We start from the raw sequence: 21367 nt of genomic DNA on the forward strand, positions 1-21367 counted from the left end.
TCGAGTGAGTTCTAGGACAGCGAGGGCAACATAGAGAGACTGTCTCAATTAATAAATTACAATAAATAAATACAATAAAGTACTTATGCCAGAAACTGGGGTGTAGTATGGGGAGGGGATGAGTTGGCATTCCTGGCCTTCAACAAAGACAGCCAAGGAATGGCTGCCCTGGGGTCCCAGCCCTGTCTGGCATGTTTCTGCCACCTGGTCCCACCATTTCCCATTTCTGAAGAAGTAACCCTAAAATCTTTAGGAACCAGACCAGGGAGCACAGCACCAGACACTACCAGCCTCTAGCCAGGACAGAACCAAAGACATTTTTGGCTTATGACTGAGCACGTGACTGGAGGGCACCCCTGCCCTGAGTAACCATCTTCTATGTTCTGAACTCCATCAGATTCTTGTACAATTTTATCATTTCGTTTCTAATTCCAGCTAAAGCAGGCCCCAACTCACCTTCTCTCGCTTTACTACCTACGACTCTGACTTGGCCACAGGGAAATCAAACACTCCCTTATCGAGGAAAGCATAAAGTCCGGTGACCTTTAGTTCGGTCTCCACATTTTCTCAAATGATTGCAAGTTACCCTAATTATCAAACAAAACCACCTGGTACACCAGAGGGTGGTTATCTTGAATGCTTTCTCCTTCCTTAGGTTTTTTTCTTCTGTTCCATTTTGGTTTTTGAGACGGGGTCTCAAGCAGCCCCCAGACTGGCCTTGCTCACCCTGTTCAAGGGTTTCCTTGAACTTTGGTCTTCTCGCCTCGCAAGTGCTGTGTGGTTGGTGGGCATCGTGTCATTGTGCTTCTGCGTCCAATCTTGTTGGCCTTTTCTCTCATGTCAGCTGGAGAGTTATGCTTTGGACTTATTTGTCACTCACAGGGGGGCTCAGAAAGAGGCTACCGCATGTCCCAGGGAGTTTCTTCTGACATCTCCACCTGCTGGGTTAGAAGGAACTCAGGGCCTCTTATCGTCAGCATCTTCGCAACCAGCCCTCAGAATTTCCAAACCAGACAGAGCAAGGCTGCAATGAAGATGAGGGAGAGACAGGAAAACAAAGCTAATGTTGGAGGAATGGCAGGAGAAGAAAGGCCCAACACTAGCAACAAATGTCTAAAAGAATGTTTGGAAGCCAGGTGGTGGTGGCACACGCCTTTAATCCTAGTACTCGGGAGGCAGAGGCAGGCGGATCTCTGTGAATTCGAAGCCAGCCTGGTCTACAAGAGCTAGTTCCAGGACAGCTAGGGCTGTGACACAGAGAAACCCTGATTCGAGAAACCAAAAAAGGAAAAGAAAGAAAAAAGAATGTTTTGAAACAATAATAGAATGTCCAACATAACAGCCAGCTTAGAATAAACCAACAGACCATCAACCGAAAGAAAAGGTGACGTGGGAGGGGGTGCAGGTTCCTGGAACAAATCACCATTATCCACTCAGATAGGTAGCATGGTTGGTAACAGCTCTTCCTGGTACGTGATGCCAATCCAGATGACCATTTGAGTAAAAATGGATTGTCTCTGAGGTCCTGCGTCACCGTTCTTGGTCCAAAGGGAATAAGAGATATTTCTTCTAAGCCAACTATTGTTGGGCCTCATGAGGCCTGGGCATGAGGCCCAGTGTAACTTCCTAAGCCTAACTTGAGTTTGGTGAGACCTAGTGTAACTTCTTGAGCCTAGCTCAATTTTGGAGACCCGCCTCTGACTACCTGACCTAGGCCTGCTTCTGCCCAGCCACCGCAGAATATTACTGGCCCTTGTTCTTTACTCTGCCATCCCAGGCTTCCCACCGCCTATCTCAGCCTATATAAGTTCCTGCCTGATGCAATTAAACGAGATCCTGCTTCAACAGACTCCTGACTCAGTGGCTGTGTTTCTCTCCGATGGTCAGGGGAGAGGGCTGGGTTGTTTAACACTCAACATCCTGCTCAGCCACAGGGAGAGGCTGGTGGGTCCGGCTCTGCCCCTGCTCTTACTGCCAGAGAACCCGGGTGCCCCTTGTGAGGAACAGAACAGAAGACTCGCTGATAGGCCAATCAGTCTGCGGGTGAGTGTACCCCCGTTAAAGATGGGGCAGTTCTCTTTTAAACAAAATCCTGCCCTCAGCCAATGCTGTGAGAAGGCCAACATGCTCCCACCTGAATCTTGGCCTGCTAGCCTTTAGGAGGCAGGACCTAAGGGACCAAGTACAACACAAGCTCAGGTGACATAGCCTTGTACAGGTGGCCGGCCACATTTGGCCTGGTAGCGGGCATCATCCTCATACTTCTGTTGCGCTGTCTCTACTGAGTGCTTTGCCCGCAGAACTACAGGCAGCCCGGTGATGGGCCGCACAGGCGGTTGACCCTGGGAAGAAAAGAACATGGCTCCTGTGGCCGAGGGCGCAGATCTCCAACCGCGTGCAGCCAGGGATACGAAGCATTTACCCGCCCCAGGGCAGCTGGCTGTAGGAGGCACAGGGGTGGACGGCGGCCTGGCAGGCAGCTGCCCGGCCACTTTGACTTCCCCATCCCCTTCATTCTCATCTTGCTCCGGGAAGGCCCCGAGCCACGATAACCTGGGCTTCGAGGCCTAGAAGGATGATGATGAATACGACGGTGAGGTGGAGGGGGAGGACTGTCCCTCTGGACCCCCGCTCTCTAGGGGATTGAGTCCAGACTCCAAACCGGGGTGGGGAGTGCCTCCTCTCCCTTCCAATGTCCTCTACTCAGCAGCCTAAACCTGGGGGGGGGGTCCCCAAACCTGAGGAGCAGAAGGGAGGCAGAGTCCCAGGCTCATCCTCCCCACATCCTGGCACCTGCAGCAGAAGGCTCAAGGTGGCCCCTCCTCCACTGACTCCCAAGCCTTTCAAGACTCTGAAACGTGAGGCTAGCTTGGAACAGGTGCTGGAGAAGTGAGCAGTACAAGACGGGTAAACTCACCTGGTGCTTATCAGAGAGGAAGCGGGAGCGCCTGATGCCACGCTCTCAGGCTGGGCGGATGCTTCATCTTCAGCCTGGAGGAGGGGAGCAGCTCTCCATGGGCAACTGAACTCCCTTCGCCGGGAAGGATGAGGAGGTTTGGTCCTGGCTCTGTTTGGATCCCAAGACAGGATCAGTGCTCCCTCTCCTCGAATGGAGGTGGTCCAGGAGGTGGTAACTTTGCACAAACAGCAACAACTCCTGGCTGCCTGCAAGTCCCTGCACAGCTCACCAAGCCATTCAGCCCCTTCAACTCCTGTAGCCAGGCAGGCAGGCTAGTAAGGGGGGGGGGGGGCACACTAGCGACTACTCTTCTTCACTTCCATCCTCCCCCAGTGTTGGACAGCGGGAGCTCCGAGCTGAGGCGACCACTGTGGCTGGGTTAAGCACGGCAGGATCCCTACACGGAGCAGCCAAGTGAAGGATCAGCCTTTTTGCAAACCATTGTGACAGTGACTCTGAAAAGCGGAGCTTAGACAATCGGGGAGAGACAACAGGAGTGGATGAGCCATCCCCATTACTCTTTCTAGTAATGGCTTTCTACTCTACCCTCCTGATTTTGCACTAGGAAGAGCATCTGGCCCAGTGATCATCCTGATAACTTTGTTTCCTCCTGTGCCCTTTGGCTGTTCTTAAGTGTAGACACTGGGGGAGATAGGAACGAATCCTGGTGTCGACTGGGGACCAGGTGCTAACCAGCACCTTTTGCTTAGAAAGCTCCAGGTGCTGCTGCTGGTCCATGTCAGATGCTCACAGATGAGGCCGTGTCAGCCTCTTCTATCTTGCCCTAGTCTTCTATGCCCTGTTCTTCGGCTGCTCCCATAAGACAAATGTCCTAGAGTTGGGTATCTTTGTTCAGTGTCTTAAGAACTTCTCTTCCATGGCTGGAAACAAGGATCCAGGCTGTTCCTAATGGCCTCTTCCACTGTGGAGGAGGAGACCATGAACTTTTTATAGTCACAAAACAAAAGAAAGCCATAAACCACCGCATTTACCAAATATAAGGCAGAGCTTTATAGGCTTCAGATGCCATCTCCTAACACTCTAAGATCCGGGTAGTGGGAGCCTGTGTCTGCTGCGTTTAACACCTTCTAAGAGTTATACCTAATAGCACAAAGATGTGAACTCCGATGTGGAGCTAGTAAGCAGCTGTTAAGTGGAACTAAAGATAGCCCGGCGTCATTCTGACTCACACCGCACAACACTCTGTCTCTTCACAATCTGAAATTGTAGTTCAGCCTGCAGGATCTTCACCCAGATATGGCTTCTTCCTGGAAGCATCAGTTCATAGTGCTTTCCTAGCACAGAAATAAAACACAGTATTTTTTCTAAAACAGAGTCTTGCCCTACGAGTGGCACCCCACACCCCTAGAGTCCATGTCCTATCTCCTACTCAATCTTTGGTGCAGCAGGTGTGTGTGTGTGTGCGCGCGCGCCAGGCTGGGCTAGGGATCCTGCAGCAACTAACCCAGCAGCTGTCTAATGTCTGATTCTGCCTTAACCCTCTCAAGCCTTTGTACTTCCAGATTCTTTGATCTCATCCTCATTTGCACATGGAAATGAAGAACCCAGCCCTCCTCTAGGTTGCTTACAGTACATCCTCAAATGGAGAACAAAATCTTGTTTCGTAAGAACTTTGTTGTAGGAAGCTGTGTGTTCATTTCCCGGCCATCCAGACTCCAGAAATAATCACACAGAAACCAAATTATTTGCAATACTGTTTGGCCTGTTAGCTCTAGCTTCTTATTGGCTAGCTCTTACATATTAATTTAACCCATTTCTATTAATCTGTGTGTCGCCACATGGCTGTGGATTACCAGGTAAAGTTCCGTTGTCTCTCTGGTGGGGCTTCATGGCTTCTCTCTGACTCTGCCTCCTTTTTCCCAGCATTCAGCTTAGTTTTCCCCCACCTACCTAAGTTCTGCCCTTGCTATAGGCCAAAGCAGTTTATGTATCAACAGTGGTATTCACAGCACACAGAGGGTAATCCCACATCAGAGCTTCTCACAGAGAGGGGCTGGGTTTGTGGCTCAGTGGTAGAGCACTTGCCTAGCTCACACAAGACCCAGGATTCTATTCCCAGCAGTGAAAAAAAAAAATGATACCTATTAAATGCCCTGTTTCAGATTGTATGCAAATATATAGTAGCTGTTAAATCCAGGCAAGCCGCTCTACTAAGGGGCACAGCACAGCAAGAGCTGTGGATTCAAGACGCCTGTCGGACACCAACAGGTACGCAAGCGATGCTAAGTCGGTGAGTCTCGACCCATGGGTCGCCACTATCAGATATTAACATTATGATTCACAGTAGCAAGGAAAATAATCTTAAACTTGGGGGACTCACCACAACATGAGGAATTGAACTAAAGGGTTGCAGCATTAGGAAGGTTGTGAGCCATTGCTCTAAGTGAATCAATGAGAGAATGGAGGTAGGAGAGAAGGACTCCCGGGGCCCTAAGATGGTCCCTGGAAGAGAGAGTCTCTTCAATGGTGTGGCCTCAGAATCAGGAGTCTATGCTCCCGTAAACAACCTCTCAGCTAAGGCCCCGTAAGCAACCCGATGAAGCTCATCAGGTCATCCAAATCCACTAACCAAAAGCAGAAAAGGGGACTAGGTAGAAAGAGGAAGGGGATGCCGAGGGAGTGGGACAAGAGAGGGTAACAGGTTGAATAGGATAAAAATGCATTGTGTGTGGTGTAGGAAAATGCCAGAACGAAACGCATTACAGGTATCATTAGCATATGCTAATAAGAAGGAAATTAGGGCCCGGAGGTGGCAGAGCAGATAAGTACTTCCATACGAGGACTGGAGTTTATAGGCTCCAGTTTATAGAACTTTTGTGGTTTTTTTTTATTTATTTATTATGTATACAATATTCTGTCTGTGCCTGCAGGCCAGAAGAGGGCACCAGACCTCATTACAGGTGATTGTGAGCCACCATGTGGTTGCTGGGAATTGAACTCAGGACCTTTGGAAGAGCAGGCAATGCACTTAACCGCTGAGCCATCTCTCCAGCCCCTTTTGAACCGACGTCAGGAGACTCCTGGAGCAAGCTGGCCAGCTAGAGGAGGGATTTCAGAGAATCTGCCCAAATAAATACAGTCGATAGGAATTGTGGGATGTCAATGCCTGTGAATACCCATGTAGGAATAAGCACCAGCATACACATGAACACACACAGAGAGACACAAATACACAGATACACATTCAAAAACTAATTTTTTAAAAAAAGTCTACAAACCAGGCTTGATGGATCAAGCCTTTTAATCCCACCAGTGAGCAATGGAGGAGGGAGGATTAAGAAGTTCAAGGTCATCCTTAGTTACTCACTGAGTTCTAGGGCGGCCAGGGCAACCTATGGCCGGGTTTCAAAACAAAATAAAAGAATGGTTCGACAAATCTAGACTGACCTAGGTCGAATAACTATGTCATGGAACCTTGTAATCTAGGGACAACAGAATGTCAAATCCCTCCTAGTTAGTGAAGGTAGGATGCGGGAGGAAACTGCCTCCAAGACACCACACTTGCACGCAAGCACGCACACCAAGATAAGCCGGAGGAGGCAGGAGCCAGGAAGAACCAAGCAGGGTCACCGCCCCACGAGGTGTGGCCCCTGCAGGCAGCCAAAGTCTCCAGCTCCCAGGTTCCTCTTGTTTGCTTACTACGCCCTACCTGGAGCCCAAGTCATTGACTCCGCCCTCTGAACCCCAGGAAAATCTAGATGACCTGGGAGATCCGTTTGTGCGTTGGTGTGGGACTTCTAGGGTCTGCGGGCCGGAGAAATTCGGGTGCGGGGAGTGACGCCTTGCAGGAGGCTGCCCCGCCCCCCCCCCCCCCCCTCCGCCTGATTTCGTTGAGGAGGGAGCCGCCCCGTTCCCGCCCCTAACTGGCCCGGCGGATCTAGGAGGTGGAGACCGAGTCGACCTGCAGAGATGGAGGCAACCAGCACCTGGGCACTACTGCTGGTGTTGCTGCTGCTGTTGCTGCTGGCGCTGGCACTGCCCAGGACACCAGCCCGAGGCTATCTACCTCCGGGGCCCACCCCGCTGCCGCTGCTGGGGAACCTCCTGCAGCTGCGTCCCGGGGAGCTGTACTCCGGGCTCTTGCGGGTGAGGGGACGTGGGAACATCCTAACAGGAGAGGGGGAGCGCGGGGGGGCAGGTGGTGGTGGAGATCTCCTGAGTGCCTGGGCTCTGCAAGAGTCTTGGGCTTTCTTAGGAAAAAGGTAGAGGCAGCGGTCTTCGGGGCAAAGGGACTATGAATAAGCGAACTGGAGGGTGAGCCAGGGAGGGTGCCCAGGTTGAGAAGGGCAGAGCTCACGCAGTCCTGGAGGCAGGACCAAGGGGGAAAGTGATCCCTGAAGGGGCAAGGGGGGCAGGGGCAGGTAGTTCTGTGCTAAAAAAAAAGGGGGGGGGACGAAATGTCCTGGGAAAGAGACTAGAAGTGGGGGGAACACAGCTCATAGAGATCTAGAAAGAAATGGGACCGGGGCCCAGAGGGGCAGGGGTCCCAGGTCTCAAGAACCCACAGAATACTGGGAAGGTAGTGAGCTGGAACCAAAACTGTAAAGCAGGCACTCTCTAAAGCAAGGATGGTAGTGGACGAGTTTGTGCCCAGTATCCCTGTTGGGAGGGAAACATCTGGAAGCCTGTGAAGGCTGGAGGGGGCTGAGCAGAGAGCATCCTGGGCTAAAGGAATCTGCCTCAGAGACTCCCGGAGTGGGAGGATGGGTGTAGCTCAGCTAGGAGGGAGCTGGGAGTTCCTGCCACCGGGTGGGAGGATGGGGAGGCAGTCCCAACCTGCCTGGGGTAGTGGGGGATGAAGCATTCCATTCAAAAATATTCTGAGGGACATTTAAGGACAGAAAAAGGGGGTGGGCGTCTAAGGGAGAGATGGGACGCATGTTCCACTGAAACTGCTGTGGGATTTAGGGTTTAGCAGAGGTTGAACTGGGTAGCTGGGTACTGGGGAAAGGGGTGGAAACGGAAGCTGATTGTGGATGGCCCCAAGATCAGAGGTTAGAGCCTGGAAGTGAGAGGGAAGGCATAGGATGTGTTTAAGAAGAACCTACGCTACACTCCCATGCAAGAAAAAGAACAACTTCCCAAACAGGTATTTTTGCTTGGGGTGGCAAGGGAACCAGTTCCTGGTATAGGGGGCAAAAGCCAGACCACATGACTTACCCGAGGACAGGGCTTGGAACTAATGCAGCCTGCCTGGCAGAAGCAGCTCCCTGGGGCCAGTCACCACCCTCTTCTCCCTTTCTGCCCCCAGCTAAGTAAGAAGTATGGGCCTGTGTTCACTGTACACCTGGGCCCCTGGCGCCGCGTGGTGGTCCTGGTTGGCCATGATGCCGTAAGAGAGGCCCTGGGAGGTCAGGCTGAGGAATTCAGCGGACGAGGAACGTTGGCAACGCTGGACAAGACTTTTGATGGTCATGGTGAGTCATGAGAGCAAATGGGGGCTGCTGGGTCCTGCCCCGCTTACAGGTGTGGAGGTTAGTTTTGCAGGTGACTGGTGCCTCGCTTTCTTTCTCTATGAAAGGGGATGATAATGGTGACTGTCATTTAGGGTTGCACTGAGGATCCAGTGGAAACTGGGCTTGCAGCCTACAGTGATAGTAATCACTACTCCGTGGTCTGTGAACTGATAGGCAGGCCAACCTGGGACACATAGTGAGTTCAAGGCCAGCTTGGGCTACTTAGCGTAAGACAGTGTGACCCCCGTCCTCTAAAAACTAAGGATATATAGTTCCGTGACAGGACATGCACAGAACCCACAGTGATGGTCACGGGTCATGTTCTGTAGAGACTACTTGTCTAGAATCCCTCAGTAAGGGGCTGGGGGTGAGGCTCAGTGGTAGAGCCCCTGCCTAGAATCCCCCAGCGAGGCTGGGGCTCAGCAGTGTTTGCTGAGATTTCACCAATGAAGGCCTGGGGGGCAGGGGAGGCATGTCTTCCTCCTGGTTTGTGTAAGGCCACAACTTCCATGCCCAAACCAAAAGAGAAAGAAGAGGCTAGGGGGCCCTAAATGTAGAAATAATTCTTCATGTTCAGACAGAATATGTAGCATTGCACAGCCCTGAGTACAGAAGAGCCTGGCAGCATGGTGGTGACTAAGATAGCGCTGCCTACTTCCCCTAGAGCATCCAGACAGACCTGTCATCAATCAGACAGTAACCACACGGAGAGGAACTGGCCAGTATGGGAGGGGCAAGCTAGCATGGGGGGATAGCTAGGATTCTAGGAATCCACAGGCAGGCTCTGACCCAGCCTGTTTGCTGTGGGATGCCCACGCTGAGGAAGGGAAGTTGTGTCCCATGCAGGACATGCCTGTGCTCACACACAGAGGATGACACATTCCTTCAGCTCACAGACTCCTGGTGCGTGTCCCTGTCCTAGGTACTGAGAAAACAGAGCTGACCAAGGCGGATGCAGTGTCTTCTCACTGTGAAGGCTTTGAGAGCAGGATGGAGGGGGGGCTGAACTGGAGTGGGGCAGGACTGGAGGCAGGCCTCTCAGAGAGGTGCCGTCTGGGTTGAAACACAAAGGATGGAGTTCACCAAGCACAGTGAAGCAGCTGAGAGCCGTTACTCTTTAATTCAAGTACTTGATAGGCGGAGTCAGGAGAATTGCTAGGAATTCAGGCTAGCCTGGGCTATATAGAAAGACCCTCTCAAAAAAAATCATAGACAATTAAAAGTGAAAGAATGGGGTCTGGAGAGATGGCTCAGCAGTTAAGAACACTTGCTGCTCTTAGAGAATTTTGTTCCCAGCACCCATATCAGGCAGCTCACAACAGCCTGTATTCCAACTTCAGAGGCTCTGACAGCCTCTTCTCCAGCCTCTCCAGGCACTTAAACACACATGAACATACAAATAAAGAATAAAGTTAAGTAAATTTTTTTTGAGACCGGATTTTTTTTTACTGTCCAGGAACTAGCTCTGTAGATCAGGCTAACCTTGAACTACAGAGATCTACCTACCTCTGCTTGAGTGCTGGGATTAAAGGTGTCCACCACCACCACCTGACAAAGTAAATCTTTTAAAATAAATAAAAGGATAAGCTGCAGCTAGAGATGTATTTAAGTGGTAGGGTCCTCTCAGAGTCCCCCAGTGAGGGTCTGGATGTGGCTCAGTGGTAGAGCCCCTGCCTAGAATCCCCCAGTAAGGGGCATGGGTGTGGCTCAGTGGTAGAGCCCCTGCCTAGAATCCCCCAGTAAGGGGCTGGGTGTGGCTCAGTGGTAGAGAGATTATCATGTGCAATGCCCTAGGTTCATGGTCAAGAGCTCCTAAAATGTTGGAGGGCCATGAGCATGATACAGACAGAGAAAACAGCAAGGGCCCAGGTCGAGGTGAGCGACCATGATGCTTTGAGGAAATGAGAGATGTTGTAGCAGATGATTAATAAAGCTAAAGTCAGCATGACTCTGGCCACCTTGCAAGCCTGTGAGTCACACCAGAGTGGCTGGGCTTCTGGTTTTCTGAGGGCTGTGCCTTTCCAACAGGGAAAGACTGCAAAGTGAGTAGAACTGAAGGCTGGAAGCCCAAGAAGGAGCCAAGCTGGACCAGGGCAAAGACTAAGCATAGCGAGAGATGCTATTTGGAAGAAACAAGAGCCGGAGAGGCCTAAGGCTCTGTTCAGCGGGTGGATGGTGGGGCTGAAGTGGGAAGGGGAACGGTTTGCAAACTAGTTTCAGACATGAGGGGGCCAAGGACAGCTTCCAACTGCACTACAAGCCAGCCTTCAACAAGAGTCATAGCACTGAGCTCAGAAGGGGAGGTCTGTGCTGAATGGGTGTCGTGGGTAAAGGAGAAGACAGCATACTTCCAACCTTCTTTTCTCACCATGGCCTCATCTGCCCCATGTGCTGGGATGGGCAGATGGGACAAGGAGAGATGAAAAGGTGATGGAGGAGGGGTAGCCACCCATTCAAGAGACTGTCTCCTCTGGTTTAAGCTCAAAGGATAAAAATCTAATTCATTTATGCACCTATGGAGCACCTATTGAGTTCTCAGCACACACACACACACGCATACACACACAGAACACACAGACACACACACACCTGCTAGGCTGGTACAGATTCAGGGCAGAGCCCTGGGAACATCTCACTGGGAGGAAGGAGCCAGTTCCTTCTTGAATCCAGCCTTCTGTGCAGGGGTTTTCTTTGCCAACGGGGAGCGGTGGAAACAGCTGAGGAAGTTCACCCTACTCGCACTACGGGACCTGGGCATGGGCAAGAGAGAAGGCGAGGAGCTGATCCAAGCAGAGGTGCAGAACCTGGTGGAGGCCTTCCAGAAGACAGAAGGTCAGCAGGGAGGGGCCAGCAAATGCTTCCAGCCAAGAGGAAGAGGAACCATCTCCATTGTTCCCGGGGGGGGGGGGTTGAATCTGATGGGGGTCCAGGTGGGAGGGGGTTGCTCACCTCCACACTGACTGAATCCTTCCATACCTGGGGGTGCCACAACAGCTCTCTCTGTCCCTGGCTCTGTCCCTGGCACATTGGCAGCCTTCGCCCAGCCCCCCCCCCTCTCTCTCTCTCTCCCTCCCCCTCTCTCCTTTCTTCCATCTTTACCCCCTACCTGCTTTGTCTTGTTTAAGATGGAGGAATTTCACTAGTAGGGCCAGGCTGGCCTGGAGCTGGTGACTAATCCTTCTACCTCAACCCCCAAGTGCTGGGATTACAGGTGCCAGCTACCACACCTGGTTCCTTTTGTTCTTTGTCTTCTTTTGGGGGTCTTGGGTGTGTGTGTGTGTGTGTGTTAAATACTCTTTATTTGTCAATATACATAAGCCACAGTAAGTGCCTCTCAGCAAAAAAAGGCAGCACCCAGAGCTGGAGAGATGGCTCAGTAGTTAAGAGCATTGGTTGTTCTTCCAGAGGCCCCGATTCAATTCCCAGACCCACATGGCAGCTCACAACTGTCTGTAACTTCAGTTTCAGGGGATCCGACACCCTCACACAGACATGCATACATACAAAACACCAGTGCACATAAAATAAGAAAGGACATAGGGGATTCTAATTAAATCGGTGTTGTCAAGTTGCTTCTGGACGGTTAGCCATTGCCCGTCACGGGCCAGTGAACACGAACTGAAACTTGTTTCTGAGACAGTGACAGAATTTTCCCCTTGTTTAAACACAGTCATATGCCCAGTTACATAAATCAAAATACAAAACCCGTCAGTAGGTCTGCGGTGACAGCCCCATCCTTGTAGAGAATGGAAGATTACTAATTTAGTCCAATCTCCTCTAGAGAAAGGGAGAGCATGATGGTATTGATGCAGAAAGATCACATCCACCTTTCCACGTACAAGCCAGCTTTACTTGGATCAGGACCGCCCAACAAAAAGCGCTGTTGAGTTAACTCATAGTACGTATTGAAAGCCATGAGACATTTGTTATGTAATAAACAAGGCAGTGGAGTTACTCGTTAGTGGCCTTTTCAAGATAAGCTATTAGATCTGCCCTCTCTCCTCCATTCCATCGTTTTTGTTAAGCTATTAGGTCTGCCCTTCCTCCTCCTCCATTCCATCGCTTTGCTCCCAGGATGTACTTGTTTTGGCATTCCCCACCTGTTCTCTCAGGTACCCTCCCCAGGTGGTACCTTTGCTCATGTTGGCTTCTGTGTAAGAGAATCCAGCGGCCTGACCGTCTTCGTTCACACAGACCGTGGAGATGTGGTCCAGTCTTACATTAGCCCACCTTTTCCACATTGGGGCACCAGGCACACTTCTGAACAAAACTCTTGCCTTTCTCAACATCATCCATTCTTGATTTGCTCCTGGCTGGTCAAGACCACAAATGTATGACCCGGAGACGGGCATCAACTTTTGTTGTTTTTGTTTCTTGAAGCACAACTTACTGTGTGGCCCTGGCTGTCTTTGAACTCCCAGCAATTCTCGTGCCTCGATGTGTCAAAGGCCAGGGTTACAGGTGTGAGTCACCACACCTAGCCCTAACTCTCTTTGTGCCCATGTCTTCAGCTGATCCAGTCTTCTCTCTCCCTCTCCCCCAACCCCCGCCATCCATGACTCCCAGGACGACCATTCAACCCTTCCGTGCTGCTGGCCCAGGCCACCTCTAATGTCATCTGTTCCCTCGTCTTTGGCGCCCGTTTGCCCTATGAAGATAAAGAGTTCCAGGCTGTGATCCAGGCAGCAAGTGGTACCTTGTTGGCGATCAGTTCCCCGTGGGGCCAGGTAAATGGTCGAAGTCTTCTCCAGCCTCAGTGATTCCTACCGAGCACACTGAGAACAAGCTGCCTTCTGCACCCACAGGCTTACGAGATGTTCTCCTGGCTACTGCAGCCCTTGCCGGGCCCACACACGCAGCTGCAGCGCCACCTGGGCACCCTGGCTGCCTTCGCTGTCCAGCAGGTACAGCGACACCAGGGAAGCACCCACACTTCAGGTCCTGCCCGTGATGTCGTTGATGCCTTCCTGCTGAAGATGGCACAGGTGTGGAAACTTGGCTATGGCCTGCCTGATCGTCTGTTTACTTAGCATCTGCTGAGTCCTCATCCCTGGGCTGAACTCAGGGTGGGACCGGAAATGGCTAACTTTGCTGGGGGAAGAGACTGTCCCTTCTTCGGTCTAGCCTGCTTTACAGTGCTTTTTTTCGGGAAATCCTGAGGATTTCCATCGATCTCTTTCCTTTTTAGTTTTGGTGAGATGTCTTACTCTATAGCCCAGGCTGGTCCAGAACTCACTCTGTAGCCCAGACTGGCCTGAAACTTGCAGAGATCCCTCTGCTTCTGCCTCCCAAGGGCTAAACCTTCAGGTCTCTTTCTCTACCCTTATGTCTCTGCCTAGCGTGCAGGAAGCCCTGGGTTCTACTCCCAGTGTCACGTGACCCGGGAATGGTAATTCACACCTGTCATACCAGCACCTGGGATGTAGAGGCAGAAAATCATCTTCAGCTATTTAGCAAGCTTAAGGCCAGCCTGGGCTACATATGACCCTGTCAAAGCAGGGGGAATGGACGATGGCATGTCTCAGTGGGTAAAGGTGTTTGACACCAAGCCTGACTGCCTTGGAGCCACACAGTGCAAGGACAGAACCGACTCCTGCAAGTTGTCCTCTGACCTCCACATGCATGCCACGGCACACACAAACCCACACACAAAAGAAAAAAAAAGATTGTCAGGCAGTGGTGACACACGCCTTTAATCCCAGCATGCGGGAGGCAGAAGCAGGTAAATCTCTGAGTTCAAGGCCACAAAAGATAGTTCCAGGACAGGCTCCAAAGCTACACAGAGAAACCCTATCTAAAAAAGAAAAAAAAATTAAATCCTGAATCTCTGTCTGACTCAAATAACAGTTCCTCATTTCTCAACTAGTCCCAAACATTTCTTTTACTGCTCAGGAGAAACAGGAGCCGGGCACAGAATTCACCGAGAAGAACTTGCTGATGACAGTCACCTACCTGCTGTTTGCTGGGACAATGACCGTCGGTGCCACCATCCGCTATGCCCTCCTGCTCCTGATGAAATACCCTCAGGTGCAACGTAAGAAATCGTTCCTGCCGGGCAGTGGTGGCACATGCTTTTAATCCTAGCACTCAGGAGGCAGAGGCAAGCAGATCTCTGAGTTTGTGGCCAGCCTGCTCTTACAGAGAGTTCCAGGATAGGCTCCAAAGCTACAGACAAACCCTGTCTTGAAAAACCAAAAGAGAAGCTGTTCCCACCAGCCAGGTTTCAGACACCCAAGTGATGGGCAGATTGTGCAGGAAAATGAAAATGAGCCCCCCCCCCAAAAAAAAAAGAAAGAAAATAAGCCCAGAGTTTAGGGTTCCCCAAGTGGGGATGGAGCTTCTGAGCATGGTCTGAGCGAGCGACAGTGGACGGCGGAACACAACATACCTGTGACACCTTGTCAGCTTTATCATGTGCCTTGTCCCCAGTTGTGGGGAGCTGTGCACAGAAGGACCTTGAGCAGGGAAGACGTAATTACATTTGCATTTATTCGGTGATTGATTTTTATTTGAGATAAAGTCTTACTCCATAGCCCAAGCTGGCCTGCTACTCACTGTTATAGCCCAGGATGGCCTCTAACTCAGCTTCCTGGCTCAACTGAGTTTTATAGATGAGAAAGACCACACTCAGTTTAAAGCTGTGTTTTAGAAAATCATCCAGCTGCCACGACGGGATGAACTGTAGGAGATGTAGCTCAGTGGCAGAACTCTTGCCTAGAATCTCAGGGGAGGGGTATGGGGGCTCAAGAGCCCTTGCTTCAAACCCACTGGTGAGGTGGGGGCATGGCTCAAGGTAGAGTGGTTGCCTAGTATCCACGAGGCTCTAGGTATCATTCCCAACTACCCCCTCCAACACACACACACACAGAGAGAGAGAGAGAGAGAGAGAGAGAGAGAGAGAGAGAGAGAGAGAGAGAGAGGATCGTGTGGACAGAAACCTGGGGCTAGACGAGGCTATGGAGACATAGGGATGAGGGCAGCAGAAGGAAGGACAGTCTTGTCCAGGGGCAGACTTGAGCTTCTAGCTGGGAAACTGAGCTAGGCACAGGAAGAATGGAGACAGAGTTGATTTCAAAGGGGATGTTGAACAGGGACAGTACCTCATGCCTGTAATCCCAGCACATAGAAAGCCTGAAGCAGGATGATTGCCACAAGTTCACCGCTAGCCTTCTCTACATAGTGAATGCCAGCCTTGGCTACGTAGAGAAAGGGGCGGGGGGAGGTGGGGTAGATATTAAAGTCACCATGGAAGGGCCGAAGATCATAAAAACAGATGGATCCAAGCTCCACAAGACATTGGATCAGAACTGGAGATTAAATAATTAATTGTAATCAGGGCTGGGGAGACGGTTCAGGGGGTAAGAACGCTTGCCGCACAAGCGTGAGGACCCGAGTTCAAATCCCCACCACCAGTAAAAAGCATGGCATGTCTGTACTTAACTATAACTCCAGCACTAAGGGATGAGGACCTGAGACAGGAGAATCTCTGGGACTTGCTGGCCGCCAGCCGAGCTCCAGGTTCAGTGAGAGACACTGTCTCAAGGGAATAAGGTGGAGAGTGCTACAGCACCCAAGCACACTTGTGCGCTTGCGCCCCCACCCCGCCCCCACCCCCACCACACACAGTTGGAGTCACCATCCAGGTGTGCCGTGCAAAGCAGTAACCCCAGCATTTAGTTAGGACGAACAAGACCCCAGGCCTTGCTCTGCTCCGTGCGTGCTGCCAGCATCACCCCCAAACCACCGCTGCACAAGATGAGGCTTCCAGGAGAATCAGGGTGTCCATCCCACCCTTGACCGGCAACCCTCCTCTTGCATGCAGAGCGAGTTCGGGAAGAGTTGATCCAGGAGCTGGGACCCGGCAGGGCTCCGAGTCTGAGCGATCGCGCTCGCCTCCCTTACACCGATGCAGTTTTACACGAGGCGCAGCGGCTCCTGGCACTGGTGCCCATGGGAATGCCCCATACGCTCACGAGGACCACTTGCTTCCGCGGATACACACTGCCGCAGGTGGGTGGATGGCACAGCCAGAGCAGTTATCTCTGCCCTGGGGACAGACCCGGGGGGCAGCGCTGCAGCTGAAAGTCTGGGGCGATGTCGAAAAGTCCCCTGATGCTGATTTCTCTGTCTGTCTGGATCCTCCCCACCACCACCCGTTTCTCTCTGGCCCCAACTGAAAAGCACTTCGGGCATACAGCCACCAGGGGGCGACATATCCTCAGTCCTGAGATAACAGTGGCAGCGGCTCCTTCTAGAACCAAATCTGTTTTCAGCCCTGCTGTTTTCTTAGCTGGAACTTGAACAAATTACTTTATCCACTGAACCTCAAGATACACCTCTTATAAATTTGGGGTAATAATAATATCCATTTGGACTTGAAAGATAATGCTTGTGGAACACCTACCCAGCTGTTGGTGGGTGGGTGCCCTGTGGACTTAGAAAGGGCAGCCACAATGTCATAATAATATGAATCAAACATACCCTTTGCGGTGTGCCAGCTGTTGCTTTGGATGCTTTCTTTTAGTTATTTTGTTTCCAAAACAATCCTGTGTAATTATCACACCCATTTTACACATCGGAAAAACATCTGTATGAACGCACCAAGCCCTCAAGTAGGAAGACAGGACTTGAACCAGGACCTAAACTTTAACCACTTCTACCTGCCTGTCTGTTATTTAACAACAGTCCAATGACACTTTTTGCTTCAGCTTCCCAGCTCACAACCCGTGGGCCAGACTGCTTAGCCAAGAACTCCTCCGGCCTGCCTTCACCCTCTAAGGCAGCGGTTCTCAACCTGGGAGTCGAATGACCCTTTCACGGGGCCACATATCAGATATCTTGCATATCAGATACTAATATTATGTACGATTCATAACAGCAGCAACATTACAGTTATGAAGTAGCAATGAAATAGTTTTACGTGTAAATATAGTGTAAGTTCCACAACATAAGGACCTGCAGTAAAGGGTCACAGGGTTAGGGAGGTTGAGAACCGTAGCTCCAAGGATACACAAGCTCTAGTCTGGCCCAAGAGGCTGCAGCCCTGCCTGGCTGTGGCCTTCATGGACAGCCCTCCCACACACACCCTTGCCTTTGCCTCTCGGAGACATTCCCCAGAGAGGTGACTTCAGATAGCACAGCTTAATCTCAGAATCACAACATACTCCCAAGTTTTCAAAACAGTGTAAAAATAACACGCTCTGCTAGGCTTACCAGGGCTTTCCTTTGGCTACTGTTTGAGCTCCAGGCCTTAGCTTCCTCATCTTTTACCATCCATGCCGTGGAGTAGTAGGGGTTGAACCCAGCGCCTCTCACATGTTCGGCAAGTGTTCCACCGCTTACATCCCTAGACACGTGCCCTTTTTTTCTTTCTTTTTCTTTTGAAATAAGATCTTATGAAGTAGGCCGGGCTGGCCTTGAACTTGCAGACTTGCCATCTCCCTGTCTCAGCCTCCCGAGTGTTGAGATTACAGACATGTGCTGCCACATCCAGATTCCCTGTCTTTAAATTGGGGGTATTATTATCTCCTTCCTGCTTTCCAGAGATTCAAGGAAAGTGGACAGGAGGGAGGGTATCGTGTGCAACTGTCACACGCATGGCAGTGTGGATGAGCAGTGTGGATGAGTGTCCAAAGAAAGATTTGGCTATCCCAATGTGGTGGCAGATGCCTGTTATACCAGCACTCTGAAACTAAGGCAGTAGAATTGCTAAAAGTTGAAGGCTAGCCTGGGTTACATAGTGAGCCCCTGTCTTTAGAGAAAGTAAGAGTAAATGGGAGGAAAGAGAGAGTGAGAGACACAGAGGCATTTACTTAAATGCTGACAGCATGTTTGGGTTTGGTTGTTTGCTTTTTTGTTTGAGACAGGGTCTCACTAAGTAGACCAGGCTGGCCTCGAACTCACAGAGATCTGCCTGCCTCTATCTCCCGAGTGCTGGGATTAAAGGTGTGCGCCACCACCGCAGTGGAGATAGAGGCAGGCGGATCTCTGTGAGTTCGAGGTCAGCCTGGTCTATAAGAGCTAGTTCCAGGACAGCTAATTCCAGGATTTCTAAAGAAATTCTGTCTCAAACAAAACAAATAAATCTGATTTTAAATTTTTATTTTTTAAAGTAAGTTATATTAAAAGTATCAATCTAGGAAACCAAGTGTGTGAACTTTCATCTTGTTCCCCAGGGCACTGAAGTCTTCCCCCTGATCGGCTCTGTACTGCATGACCCCAAGGTTTTCCAGAACCCAGAAGAATTCCACCCAGACCGCTTCCTGGACACGGATGGCCATTTGAGGAAACACGAAGCCTTCCTGCCCTTCTCCTTAGGTATCTACTGGATCTTAGGGGTAACCAAAGGGTGCCGATTGCTTATAACCAGTGGGTGTCAGTGCTAGTAGGGGCAGCGCTTTCCTGCACCCCAGGGTCCCTGTTGACTCCCCCACTCCATGGGCCCAGATGTGAGCACAGCTGACTCAGGTCCCCCTCCACCACCAGGTAAACGAGTCTGTCTGGGAGAAGGCCTAGCTAAGGCGGAGCTCTGGCTTTTCTTCACCGCTATCCTCCAAGCCTTCTCCCTGGAGACGCCGTGCCCACTAGGTGACTTGAGCCTGCAGCCAGCCGTCAGTGGACTTTTCAACATCCCCCCAGACTTCCAACTGCAGCTCTGGCCCATGGGTGACCAGTCCAGATGAAGAAGGATGGGAGCCACCTGGGATGGTCGCCTCAAGGGGGTGTGTGAACCAGGTGTCTCAGGAGCTACACCATACCGCACACCATGTGACCAGGCACCACACTCCCCTACACAACAAGGCAACTGATGTATATGCTTTTTTTGGAGAAGGCTATCTGAACCAGGGTCTCGCTATGTAGCACAGGCAGGTCTCAAACTTGTGATCCTCCTGCCTCAGATTCCTGAGCTCTGGAATTACAGGGATGCACCACTAAGGGGCTGCATAGGCTTTCAGACTACACAAATGTCATACACGCCTTCTGAACCCACACGCATCCTATTAGATTCCCCACCAAGCCCATCCACGACACGGCTCCCTGTGCTCCAATCCCAACCCAGCTACCACCCACACAGCCACACAGACAGCCCAACCATGTTCAGGATTCATATGTCCTCTCTGTCTGTCACCGCTGTCGCTGGGTCCCTGCCATAGAAAACAGCATGTCCCAGCTGGGGTCACATCCCAGCCAGAGCGATGTCCCTGTCTATTCCCATGATGACCTCACCACCATGCAGGCACATGAGTACCTCCACCTATGGCCACCAGCCAGCTGTCCACACAGCCGAACCATATGTGACAATGTCTTGGCTCTTCCGAATTTCTTCCTACTGAGATACACCATGATGGCAAAACTATTCCCGGCTACCTCCACGCCCTTGTTCATTGAACACACTCCCTGCAACAAGTTTTCCCAAATATAAATGTTTCCTGGCCTGTAATTGTGCACACAGATCTTGTACAAATGAGGACCAGCTACCCCAAGGAGAAGCTTGCCCAGCCATGTTTATGTACTCAAGATTAATCAGGGCTCTGCTCTCAAACACATCCTGACTTTATTTGGCATCAAAGTCCCCATCGGGGGCTGGAGATGTAGCTCAGGAGCAGGGCACTTGCCTAGCATTCATGACGCCTACAATTCAATCCCCAGCACTGCTCAAAAAACAAAAATTTTTAAATCTCCATCCAACCATTTCCTAGCCGGTCCCCTGGAAGGGGGGATGGTTTCTGCCCCTCCATAACAGGACAGAGGCCATACCTGACCTCTTTGTGGCTTCGAAGTCCCCGTTTTGCAATAAAAGTTTGTTTCTGGCCCAGGACTGGACCCCCTCTGCTTGTGTTCTGAGTAAGGGTTGGGGATGGGGGAGTCGCCCCTCCCCTGAGGCTGGGAGGGAGCTGAAAAACACGGTCACCGCCCACCTCACTGTTGACATCAGCACCAGATGTGAAGCTGAGGGGGAGGGGAAGGGAGGGACAGGGCTGAGGCTGTCTGCTTGTCCTGCTTCAGGATTGCTGGAAAGTCTTCAGCCAATGACAGATCTAGCCTCTGGAAGCAGATGTGGACACACAGGCACTAAGGACATGACTGTTGCTCTGCTCTTGGCTCTTTTACCCTCCTTTCCCTCCTGTTTTCCCCATTACTTCATTAAAAAAAAAATAATTATCAACTCTACTGGAGGTGTAGCCTAATGGAGGACACCCACCTAACATATACAGGGCCATGAGTTCTTTATCACCGATAGAATTAGAAATAAAATAATCACTAACTTCCTGCTTAGCCGGGCGGTGGTGGCGCACGCCTTTAATCCCAGCACTCGGGAGGCAGAGGCAGGCGGATCTCTGTGAGTTCGAGACCAGCCTGGTTTCCAGAGCTAGTTCCAGGACAGGCTCCAAAGCTACAGAGAAATCCTGTCTCAAAAAACAAGCAAAAAAAAACTAACTTCCTGCTGTGTCTATTCTACTTATTGCTCTTGTTCAGGGTGATTTTAAGGCAAATATTAGAAAATAATTGAACATGCCTTTTATTTATTTTTTGACTTTTATTTTTTGTTTTTCAAGACAGAATTTCTCTGTGTAACAACCCTGGCTGTCCTGGAACTCTCTTTGTAGGCCAGGCTGGCCTCAAATAAGCCTGGTTTAATTTCTTTCTTTTTAAGACTGGGTATACTCGGGCAGTAATGGTTCACACCTTTAATCCCAGCACTCGAGAGGCAAAGGCAGGTGGGTCTCTATAAGTTCGAAGCCAGCCTGTTCTACAGAGAAGCCCTGTCTCAAAAAACAAAACAAACAAGACAGAATCAAATGTGTCCCAAACTGACCTTGAATTCTCTGTGAAGCCAACGCTGCCCCGACCTTCTGATCCCCCTTCTTCTACCTCTGAGTACTAGAAACATGGGTATACTCCACCACGCCCAGTTTTTTGTTTTGTGTTT

The 21367-nt window shown here is 50.9% G+C and overlaps 2 protein-coding genes across 2 annotated transcripts in view; one reads left to right on the forward strand and one right to left on the reverse strand.

Annotated features, from left to right (window-relative positions):
• The window catches only part of LOC101984976 (carcinoembryonic antigen-related cell adhesion molecule 1-like), a 121523-nt gene extending 117826 nt beyond the window's left edge, over window positions 1-3697 (reverse strand). The window contains exons 1-2 of the mRNA XM_005361167.2: window positions 3659-3697; window positions 2217-2567 (exon numbers count right to left, since the gene is read on the reverse strand). Of these exons, the coding sequence (XP_005361224.2) occupies window positions 2217-2567; window positions 3659-3697 (390 nt within the window). The remainder of the gene's footprint in view (window positions 1-2216; window positions 2568-3658) is intronic.
• A 3100-nt stretch (window positions 3698-6797) lies between these two features.
• Window positions 6798-20254, forward strand: LOC101985269 (cytochrome P450 2S1). Its single transcript, XM_005361168.3, has 9 exons — window positions 6798-7066; window positions 8232-8397; window positions 11119-11268; window positions 13003-13163; window positions 13242-13421; window positions 14329-14470; window positions 16259-16446; window positions 18612-18753; window positions 18922-20254. The coding sequence occupies exons 1-9, from the start codon at window positions 6890-6892 to the stop codon at window positions 19116-19118; spliced, it is 1503 nt and encodes a 500-aa protein (XP_005361225.1). The 5' UTR covers window positions 6798-6889; the 3' UTR covers window positions 19119-20254.
• The last annotated feature ends 1113 nt before the right edge of the window (window positions 20255-21367 follow it).

This window comes from Microtus ochrogaster, linkage group LG4 (assembly GCF_000317375.1).
Source record: "Microtus ochrogaster isolate Prairie Vole_2 linkage group LG4, MicOch1.0, whole genome shotgun sequence".
Classification (NCBI taxonomy): domain Eukaryota; kingdom Metazoa; phylum Chordata; class Mammalia; order Rodentia; family Cricetidae; genus Microtus; species Microtus ochrogaster.

Bases quoted from the DNA above. Each gene is read 5' to 3' on its own strand.
- LOC101985269 (XM_005361168.3), top strand. From the start codon at position 6,890: ATGGAGGCAACCAGCACCTGGGCACTACTGCTGGTGTTGCTGCTGCTG. The intron at 13,164-13,241 runs GTAAATGGTCGA...CTGCACCCACAG, and splicing joins TCAGTTCCCCGTGGGGCCAG to GCTTACGAGATGTTCTCCTG. The intron at 16,447-18,611 runs GTGGGTGGATGG...CTTGTTCCCCAG, and splicing joins GCGGATACACACTGCCGCAG to GGCACTGAAGTCTTCCCCCT.